The following is an 11,226-nucleotide window of genomic DNA, read 5'->3' as shown; positions in this document are numbered from 1 at the left end:
AAAAAAAAAAAAAAAAAAAAAAAAAAAAAAAAAAAAGAAAGAAAAAAAAGAAAAACAAAGGAAGAAAGAGAAGCAATTTCGCTTATCCTTTTCTCACACACCTAGCAGCCACTTTTTTTATTATTTATTTATTTACCTCCCCCCTTCAGAGCAAGGCCCTTATTTTCTCATTTAGTCCAACAGAGATTGTCCTCCTGGAATGACCTTTTTTCCTTTCTCTCTCTCTCCTCCTCTCCTTCTTCCTCCCCCTCCTCCTCGCTGCCTCTAGGCCATTGCCCTCATGCCAGTAACTAGATAACACACTCTATCAGAGATTTTTTAAAAAATCATTGCAAAGGCACTAGGGCTGATAGTGGCATCAATCCTAGCCTGACACAGGCTCAGGTCAACCATTTATCTCTTCACATTGCCTGTGGTTACTGTGGAGGCCATCTTGGTTCTCTACATCTTAACAACCTTGCAGATGGTACCTCTCTCTGCTCTGATAGCATCCGCACCCCAAGACTGGCTTTGTGGTTTTATTTTTATTAGATTATTATGGACTCCTCCACTTCCTTTCTGTGAGGTTTGCAAATCTTGGTCGGTTTCATTGCATTCCCCACTCCCTTCTGAAAATAACATCACGACCAAGCTAGCAGGTTAAGAAATTAGAGAATGTGGGGATGCAAGGGTGGGCTTGTAGGGCTGTTGAAAGCACCTATTTATGAAAAATACACACACACTTTTTTAGAAGAGTTTCATCTTGTCCTACTCCTGACATCCCATCCTGTGTGACATGGTTGGTTTTGGATAATTTCCCAAAAGCACCCAGGAGCCCTACTCGAAGCCCAAGACACCATAATGTCTAGGTCTATCAGGATGCTCCCTAATAAGCTGTAGTTAAAGGAAACTATTCCCCAGCCTCTGCAAGATCTGATCCCTATGGCCAAATAAGGGGATCTGGTATTTTACAGTATCTAAAGGGATATACAGCAATGAAATATCATATTTTATTATAATTTCTCCCTCAAGTTGAGAGGAGGGAAGCTGTTCTACTAACCCCTACAAAAATACTACATATCGAGCTAGAATCTGCTCTGTTGCTTCCCCCGTAAACTTTTCTGGATCAAGGTAAGGAGGGTGAAGAGGAAACGCCACTCTTGAAGCACCCTTTATCATCCATCTCCACAATAGGGAGACACAGGGCAGGTGGAACTTCTTCCCCTGCACCAAGGGGAAGGAAGCACAAACCTGACTGCTCCATCTCTACTAGCACACGGTGTCAGGACTCATTTATGGGCTCATCCTCAGACCAGGATGCGTCCATCCTTGCAGGCAGCATGTTTCATCCATACCCTGCTTAACCACTCTTAGATTACTGTAGTGGTTTTCTTCATGAGCTTCACAGCAAAGGGGAACACCACAGAAGGCAGAGAGAGGATTCTTTGCCCTCTCTGCTACTGTTTGGTGCTCCAGGTGTATAGGAGATGGAGGACAGGTGGAGATAGATGGCCAAAGCGCACCAAAGAGAGACAGTGTAGGAATTAGAGTATGCCAGGGCTCCGAAGGCAAAGAAACTTGAAGGACAATACCCCATCTTCACCCTTAGGCACCAGGTACCCTATTGAAATTATTGGGTTTTTTTAAACAGAAGATACTTTTAAAGCTATCTGACCATAAACTGCAAGCCCATACACGTTTGCAAGCAGGTGTAATCAACTATGAGCCCTTCATCCTCAAAAATGTACCCATCAAACATTCACACAACACGAGGATGGCACTAAACCAAGAGTAAAAGAGCATTGTGCATCTACCATACAGAGCACAGAGCCTGCTGGACCTGCAAGGCAGAGTCACGTCCCCTCACAGATGGACAACATGGTCAAGAGACTTGGCAAAAGTCCTGCTGCGAATAATAAAGTAAAACATCCCCGTATGTCCGGAGTGCTCTGTGCTTCCAGAGAGCCTTTTTTGCCTACCAAAAAAATGCCTAGGATTTGACACCTTTATAAAGTACGAAATATCTCCAATGGGCAACATTATCTCATCTCCTTCCTCACCTCCAAATACTGTGGCACCCAGAGAGATGGTAAATGGGGAAAATGGGAGGAGGGAGAAGGAAAGGAGTGATTCTAAGATCTGCAGAGGAATCCAAGGGATTTGGAGAGCTAGTCCTGATTATGTTAAATGGAAGTTGAACAGCAAGGGTCTCTTAGGTGACTGTGCATCTCAGACACAGCCTTTGTGAGGTTTGTTCCTTCCTTTTTTTTTTTTTTGGCTGAGAAGTGAACAAAGTAGTTATCCCAGAATCAGTCACCAAGCTGAGAATTCACTGATCCTCAATACTCTAAGCTAATGCTTAAATCTCAAGACCTTCCCTTAATGCCCTATTTAAAAACAAACTAAAGGCAGCACAGCATACCCAGGCAGAGCCATAATCCAGGATGGCATTTTTATCTAGCAAGTTATTTTTTATTAGCCTCCTATTTCTTAATAGGGACCCCTCGAGGGTTGGGTTGTAGAGAATTCACTAGTATACCAGTTCAGCTTCCCTACGACTGACTTAATATACATGGCATCTGCCCTCCGATGAACATTATATCACCCATCTGGGCCAGGAGAGCAGGGGGAGTCAGAGCAGGGAAACACTGCTCAAACAGCGTGCTTGCATGATGATTAGGTCTGGTCCAGTGATCCGGAATAATAATCTGAAGGCTCACTAAGCATAATAGGTTGAGAGATATCCAAGCCTGGTCAAACCCTCCCATGAGCATCCTTTATGTGTGTTATCAGTATGTTTTGCATGTCTCATCAGTGTCACGGTAGCTGACATCTCATTATGCAGCCAAGGTGGAAGTGGACAGGTACTGAGTGAGCATTAGAACTTTTCTTTTCCCTTTTATTATTTAATTCATATCTTCCCATTATCCAGTGTATCATGAAACTGTGAACTAATTAAGTCCTGTGGGATATACAATCAGTGTTGGATTTTTTTTTTCCCTTTTTCTTTCCCCTCTTTACTTTCGGTAGGCTAAGTTGCATTATATACTGATATAAATATAATTCTGCAACTCTTCCTTAGATAATAAAGGAGCAAGTTACAAACACTAATGATGTTGAATGCAACAGTGGGGCAGAGGCCTGCTGCTAACTTCACGTGACCTAATTAAGTCATATGGAGTAAAATAGTTCAAATACAAAGTGAGGCAAGGGCCTAAATCTGTTTCTAAAGAAAAAAGCTATTCTCTAGGGGATGGTGGAACACAGAGCAGACACCAGGAAAAGTCAGTGTTGGTGAACTCAAATTTCATGAAGCCTGCCATGCACCTCACAGGTTCCAGCCAGCAGCTTGAAACTCCCAGAAAAAACAGCTGTTTTCTTGAGGATTCTGCCCAAAACTTTTCAAAGGAATTCAACCTAGACAGCAAATTCAAGTGTCTGACCCAAGAGAATAACATGCACAACATGAATAGGACAGACAGTATTTTCAAAAAAATTACCTTCTAATTTTTGATAACTATAGACCAGTTTTCAAGCAGAATTGTGTTGAAATCAGAGGCGGAAGAGCTCTCTTCCCTGCAGAATTAAGCTTAGCCATCTCATGCAGGTCATCCAAAAACTAAGGTATTTAGAGTTAAGCTCTTAATTTTCATTAAAATAGATCTTTATATGTATTTATCAGGAGAAAAAGGGAATTAAATAAATGGGAAAAAATGCACCTATGAAGAGTTTGTATCTAGGTACAACGATCCTGTAGTACTTGGAGTTTCTATATATCTAAGACAATAAGAGAAGTTCAAAGGACAACCACCTCATTAGGTCACTGATAAAGAACATTTGTGGCGTTTGCTAATCTCTTCAGATAATTTTGGTGTCCTTGGTGTACATAAGCACTTGCAATTTAAACAGATGGTGGGGGAACACCACGGGAATGCATATAATATACTTTGGATGTGACCAGAAAAATGGAGGAATGGCAACACATTGTTTGTTATTCAAAACCCAACAAGCATGGCTAAGGTCCGATTCCTGGAAGAGTTGCAATAGCCATTTAATGTAATTTTTTAGTACAGATGACACACAGATCCAGGGTGGATTCACTGTCTGGATGCTGTCCTGCAGAGTCAGGCAAGAGAAAAAATGGACTGTTTCCAGTTCTAGGCTCCCGCTGGTCAAAGAAGGCAGATTAAGCTGATGGGCATGCCTCTGCCACTGGCTATACACCAGGATCCTTATGCATGGGTTTCTCTTCAAGGTTGCTAGGTCGTATCTGTGAGCTAATGGTAAAAGGGTTACTAAAAGCATCACAGAAACACAGACCTGGAAGTGAACGCCATCTCACTGGCGTTTGGTTCTCTGCTGTTGGGGATGTCACGTCACCCAGTCTCTCTTGTACACCCACCATGCTCCTTCCCAGGCATCTCTGGAGCCTTCTGCCTGGCATTCTCCCACCAGGAGATTGCTGCAAAACCTTCTCACATTCACAGTCTACTTTCACCTCATTTCCAAACTACCAAATCCCAACTAATCACATTAATCTCTTCCTTATTATTTTGAGAATTTCAGACAGGTCCTATCTAATGTCTTATAAAGACTGAAGAAAAAATTACTTCAACCTAAAGCTTGTATCCTTTTAGACTCAAGTTCCCAGAATCAACATTTTACTTTTTTTTTAAATTTCATTTTCTGCTCTGAGACTAGGTTGTTCTCTTTTCTTGCCAACGCCCGTTCATTCTGCGCTTTTGATAATGTAAGCCTCTGTCAGCCTTTCTGCAATGCTTCCTTTTACTTCCAATGATATCCTGGAGCTAATCCTGCTCCATCACCATCTAATCATCTCTGCCCCAACCCTCCCACAAAGCCCAGCTCTGCTAAGACGCTGCTGAGTGATCAGCCTGCCCAGGCATTGCTCAGCTGGCAGAAGAGTAAGCAGAAAACAAAACACTGAGCAGTATAGCTATGCTGAGAACAGCTACAGATCAGGCCAATTTTTTATGAAGTGCTTTGAGATCCTTGCATAAGAGTGCAATAGAAGTGCCAGATGTTATTATAAAGAGATGCAGTCCCATTACTTGTACACAGAGTTGTGCTGCCTGCTAATAGCACCATTATCCTAAGGCACGTGGTGCTATTAATGCATCTGACTGCTTGGTGCTGAACCTGGGGACCATTATTTCCACTGGAAAGGTAAGGCCAGTTCACATGACATGATTTAAACCTCTACAGTGAAGCATGCATATGCTGCACCAGGTCGTAAATCTTAACAGGATGCTGTCAGCTAGAAAGGGACCAAAATTGAAACCATTTATCTGAACTCCCCACCCATCCACCTCTGCTCACCCAGACCGGTTTTGGGAAGAGGGATAAAATGATTCCAAATGCCCGCTGGGTTCATTAAGCACCAGCAAATCCCAGATCTAAAAGCACTGCTGGTTTCATCCTGCTCTCCCTGAATGAGTTTATTCATTCAGCACACTTAGGACTTCCTCGATTTTCCCCACTTTGAGCAGAAAAAACATAACGGGGACAAACCTCACTACTTCTTCCTATTCTCGCTCCCATCCGAGTCAAAACACAACCTGTCATCATCTCATTACTGAGGCTACAGGACCTGTGACACAGGCGAGCTATTCAGATCACAGCCAGCAGTAGGTAATAGCTCTTCTACACCGCAGCCCAGGCTTTAGGGCTGTAGGGATGCCCTTATCACATTCGGGAAGGAAAATATGAATAGAAGGAGTAGTTACCATTTTTGGCTTGGTTTTGTCCTTACCTGGGCATGTTTCTGGTAACACAACTAGCAAGGCTGACTAGCAAGTGAACACTAATAGGTAAAAAGCTACATGCGACACTCCTTCACAGAGCATGGACAGGCTTAACGGAATGAAGGAAAGCAATTGTATTTTAGGATACTCAGTTGCAACAGCAACGTACATGTAAGGTAGACTTACAGGGCAAATATTGAGACACTCTTAGCAAAAGTTCTAAAATCTGATGCTAGAAACACGGCAAAATTACTCTGCCAGGACACTGCAGCTACTTCTGGGGTGGGGTGGTGGAATAAAGGAAATGTCATTGCAGATAGCAGAGTTAGAAATTACCACGGTAGCTTTAACATCAATTCAGAGCAAACGAACTTCGGTTTCCTAGGTTTTAACCATACGAAGAAGACCACATGATAATTTGATTTAATAGATAAAAAACAGCATTGGGTTTTTATCATGTCAGGTGTGTAACTCTTCCCACTTGCACTGCCCTGTATGTGGTAAATCTCGATCACTTCTCAGGAGTTGCTCATTTAGGAAAGGATGGTGACAAATGGATATTTGATCTTCACCAAATATGCAACCCCTCTGAATTTGTTCTCACAGGTGGCACAACCCAGTATACAGCTCAACAGTCCCAAAATCTCTGCCACACCGTGATGACTCTGAAAGGATGTTTTAGGTTGGTAATAAACATTTTTAGATACAGACTCTTATAATAATTTTAGTTCAGAGTCATCGTTTTTTATCATGAACTCTTTGCATATGTCTTTCTTCTTGCTATACCCACAGATAGCACTGGGAAGACTGTCCCATTTTACTTCAGATACTGAAGAGGAGCAAAACCCAAATATAACCAGAGCTGCACAAATGCTGGACGCTAAGTCTCTGCCAGAGAGCTGAAACACTACCTCATGGCTAAGATTTCTGCTCAAGTAACAGAAAATAACACTTTTAGAATAGACTTAGAATTTATATAAAAAAGAGTGTTAAAAAGATATATATTACCCAGAAAATAAGGTAAAGCTCGTTTATGTCTCATAAAATACATGATTAACCATAGTTAACCATTAATTCAGCTGCACCGCATTAGAACTGCTATTCAAAGTTGGAAAGCATTTAATATTATATATTGCTGCTGCTCAGCCTAAATTGTTTTTTTTTTCTTTGCCCCCTTTAAATGTACACAATATTACAAATTTAATTTTAAGCTGTTTGAATCAGTCTGTAAAAAAGATTTGATTATACCTGAGTGTTCTGGCCCCAGTTTTTCCATATCTCAGTAATCTTGGCGGTAATTGGCTGATTAGCTCCCTCACACTCCATCTCTGCCTCAGTTTCCATGGTAATGTTACAGGAGCTATTATAGATGAGAACTTCATCTCTTTCCACTTTAGGGCTGAAACGAGAAGGGAGGTTAAATGGGGTGTCATCAATCTTAATGAAATGCAATTATTTTTACTCTTATTAATCATTGCAAGCCATTAGCTTGTGGCAACTCCTGGCCACCATTTGTCAAACTTTGCAAATTTCTGTAATTTTGTTTCCATTCTTTTATTGTTTATTTGTTTTTCCCCCCTTTATCTGCACACAGTCAGGATGAAAATACATGCAGTAAATATCTCTCAGTGATGCCTTTCTGCTTCCCCAAACTATTACAAATAGTAGCAAATGCCATTCTAGGACCAAGGCAGGAAGATAAGTGCAGACAACAGCTACGGAATCAGCAGTGTTAGGATCAAAGATGGACTCCTACATGGAGTAGGGTTTGTTCGTGTCTCCCCCCTCCCTATCTTACTCACACTTAGCAATAGGGAATGAATAACTTGCAACTCCCCTAGGGCAAGTGGAGAAATTGGAAAAACCACACAACTGGCTAACTGGTCCCTAATTCCAACTGTGAAAAAATGAGCTCATTTAGGGGTTCCAATTCCTGCTACCCAGCTGATTGCAATGATGCTTTGTTGCTAGCATTGGAACATTAACTTAGTAAATTAATTAAACTTACTTAACAGCCCAGACTAAGCAGATTCGATATATGTGCCAGTTATACTAACAGACATTTGCTCTAAAACCTCCCCTTGATCAGGGGGAAGAAGTAATAGAAAAGGTGATGGGGAAGAAACATTTTTTTTCCTTGGTCTTGCCGCTGAGAGCTGCCGCCTTTGGTAGCATTTCATTATGGAGAGCTATAGGATCCAGCATCCATCAAAATGAGAGGAAAACTTCCAAATTTACTTCTACAGGCTTTGGATCAGGGCAGAATAATCCAATGTCACTTCTCATTCTTTCCTTGGCCATCGCTCCTTCTTCCTCCTCTCCCCTCCCCACCACCGAATACACACCTGTGACTTGTGGGAAAGGAGAACAGAAAGGGGATGAGTTATAGCGACACTGACATAGCTCAGAAATTATACCACTTTTCTGAAAAGCTGAGAAAGGATAGAGTACGTAATGTGATTTATTCAACAAAGTAGAGGATCAGATAGGTAGGACTAGGATTTCCGGAGGTCTTCAGATTCCTGAAAGCCACATCTAACAGGATTTTCTAAAGTGCCGGAATTAGGAGCCTAAGTTCTACCAAAATCGAACCAATTGGAAACCCAGCTCTCAGAGCTTTGTTGGGAAGATGACGATCAGGATGGTTTGATGAACCTGAAGTTCTCAAACCATGCTGGATGCGACAGCTTACCGTACAAGCAAAGAACTGCTCTGACAGTGTATTCAGGGGATATTTGTTTTGTTGCCCTTTTTGAGGGTTAAGTGTTAAAGGAAGCAGCCACATTAGAAATGGGGAAAGAAAAAAAAAAGCTTCTGCAAGTAGTTGAACCTTTTTAACAGTGAATTTTTATTTCTATATTAAAATGAAGCTTTCCCTCTGCTGTATCGATAATCAAAAGCCAGCCGTAGGAAACTACACTTGCTTTTGATAGCAACACTTTGAGAACTGCTCTTGTCCTGTACAATAATTCAATGGACTGGGCTATCTTTCAAGATCGCATAATACTTCTTTTTAATGCTACAAGAAAAAGCTGCATCTTTTAAATAACTCAACTGTTTTAAAGGCAGAAGGGGGTTGTTGTTGGCTAGATGCAGGGCATGGGCCCAATTTGCTGGGCGCTGAAGTCAATACAAGGACCTTTGAGTGGTTGTTCACATCTTTTTAGAAAAATTTAATGAGCTTTTCTTGTAGGCAAAGAGCCAGTTCTTCCTGTCCTGTAGTAACTGCATCCCAAAACTTTGATACTGGAAAACTATTAACAAATTGCAGCTTTTAAAGGAAATGCAAGAAAAGAATGGGTGACTGATTAAAGGGGATTCAGGGATGTATCTTGGTACCAGTGTTGTTAATGGCAAGACTTGTACTTCTTCTAAGGAATCTGTATTTGCCATTATGTGTCCATAAAATATAGGCTATAGTACAGGCTAGATTAGGAGAAGCTTTATCCAAACCGCTGTAAAACTAGTAAGAAAGAACAGGAGAGATTTAATATACAGTTAAGCCAGGAATGATTTCAATAGTTTTGTCCCCATCCTCAGATGAATGTCTTAACTCTTGAAATTTGCACGGAACTCAAATGCATATTTTTTTTTGTTATTGTTCTTATTAGTTACTATTATTAATTACAGCAATCAATGTGTATTATTTCAGGAATTCCCAAAATAGTTCTTTTCTAGTTTGAACATTTTAATTTTCTAAATCTCTGCTCCAAATTCCATTAATATTTTGAAATAAAACATTTTTCTGAACTGAAATTTGAAGAAAATGCTTGCAAAAGTTCTGAAATAGATAATTTGGATGACTTTAAACTCTCTTCCTCTACTTCTCCTCAGATTTTTCAGATCAGGAAACACTTGAAATCAATCTTTTTTACCCCTGCTCCCCTTCAGCGAGAAACAGTTTAGAAATAGATTCACCAGGAAAAACATCAGCACTCTGAAAAATTCCTCAGCAGCCCAAGTTTTAATTTCTAAATACTAGACAAGCATGAGCGCAGTAGGGGGAAAAGTTAATGACAACAACAAAGAGGTTGAAGAAGTTGGAAGAATAGGAAAATAGTAGGTAAGAAAATGTTGATTGATTCGATTCAGAAATATCTCCCTGTTAGGATTCCCTGAAATAATAAACCCCGTCTCTGGGACATTCACATTTTGTCCAACATTTAGTTGGACAAAAACACAGAGAAAAATAGTAAGGAAGCAGTCAGCAAATGGACTGCATGACTTTTCCCTCCACAGCAGCAGCCCAAACCAAGAAAAGGAGCAAGAAGAAAAATAATCGTAGGAATAGACTCATTGCAGATGCATTTTTTTATCAGTAAAGAACTGAGCACAGTTTTGATATTCAGGGAACAGGAAGCAAAAAAGCAAAGAGACAGATGTTGGGTTGCCCTGTCATTCTCACGTTTATAGGTTACCTGGTTTGAGGTTACACTGATGCGAGTAAAAGGAAAGCAAAGTTCAACTAGACAGGGCAAGGCTCCTCCAGTTTCTTGTTTTGAAACAAGTCATTTTGGGAGCAATAAAACTGATGAAATTCAGTTTAATTAGGATTATTTTTCCCCCTGTAAGACTCCCTACTCTTGTCTCCCCCAACGAAACTGTCCTCCCTACCTCCTGGGATGTTGCAGGATATTATCAATGCACAAGGTGACTCTGGACATGTCAAATTGGCCAACTGTACGTGTCTCCTATCTGGTCTGCAGTTTGCTGGCAAATAACAGATCAGGGCAGAATTCTGCCTTCCTCTCCCTCAATAGGAAAATAATTTCTTTCTTCCTAATGCAGATTTTCTCAAAACTGACAAGAATTTCTGAATTCTTAAGATGTCCACCCCTTATGAAACCCAGGTCAAATTTAAAAAGCTGGTGTGGAGGAAACAACAGACTGACAAGCAGGTGTACCTGTGGAAACCATTTTTTTTTGGTGATTTTTTTTTTTTAAACAAGTTAAATGATGCAACTCGTGTCTTGCTGTCTTTGTTCAGTAAATGCCAGTTGTTTTTTTTTTTCCCTAAACACAGACCATCCAGAACTCCCTCTGGTGACACAATGCCAGCTGTGTCATAAGGACCAGATAAAGATGAGGACCAAATCTCTGTAATTCCATGGAAATCCGTGGACCACACCATCATGCCCCAGCCACAAATGGATTCAACATATATAGCAAATTATGGGCAATGCATTGCAGTCATATTCTAATTCTCTGTTTGTTTAGTGGTTTTTGGTAAGTTCTGTTCATCTGTTTATTCCTTAATTCAGATCTCCCTCTTACTCCTAGAAGTAACTGCTCTGCAGGTACAAATTCCCACAGCTCCATTAAAGGCAGTGGTACCAATTTATACTCCTGGGAAACGGCCTTGGATATGCAAAGCCTGAGCCTTGAGTAAGTGCCTGAGCAGCCTTGCTGAGTAAATACTGCACAGCCTGCTGAATTTTCTCTGTGACTTTTTACTCATGAAACTGCTTGGAGAGAGGAAGGG

At 40.9% G+C, this 11,226-nt stretch overlaps 1 protein-coding gene across 1 annotated transcript in view; it reads right to left on the bottom strand.

Annotated features, from left to right (window-relative positions):
- Window positions 1-11,226, bottom strand: part of PKHD1 (polycystic kidney and hepatic disease 1 (autosomal recessive)) — a gene marked incomplete at its 3' end in the record, with an annotated part of 174,336 nt that overhangs the window by 106,957 nt on the left and 56,153 nt on the right. The window contains exon 34 of the mRNA XM_009695590.1: window positions 6,993-7,143. Coding sequence (XP_009693892.1) covers window positions 6,993-7,143 — 151 coding nt within the window. The remainder of the gene's footprint in view (window positions 1-6,992; window positions 7,144-11,226) is intronic.

This window comes from Cariama cristata, unplaced genomic scaffold (assembly GCF_000690535.1).
Source record: "Cariama cristata isolate BGI_N322 unplaced genomic scaffold, ASM69053v1 scaffold2512, whole genome shotgun sequence".
Classification (NCBI taxonomy): Eukaryota; Metazoa; Chordata; class Aves; order Cariamiformes; family Cariamidae; genus Cariama; species Cariama cristata.
This window is presented reverse-complemented; position numbering and strand designations above follow the sequence as displayed.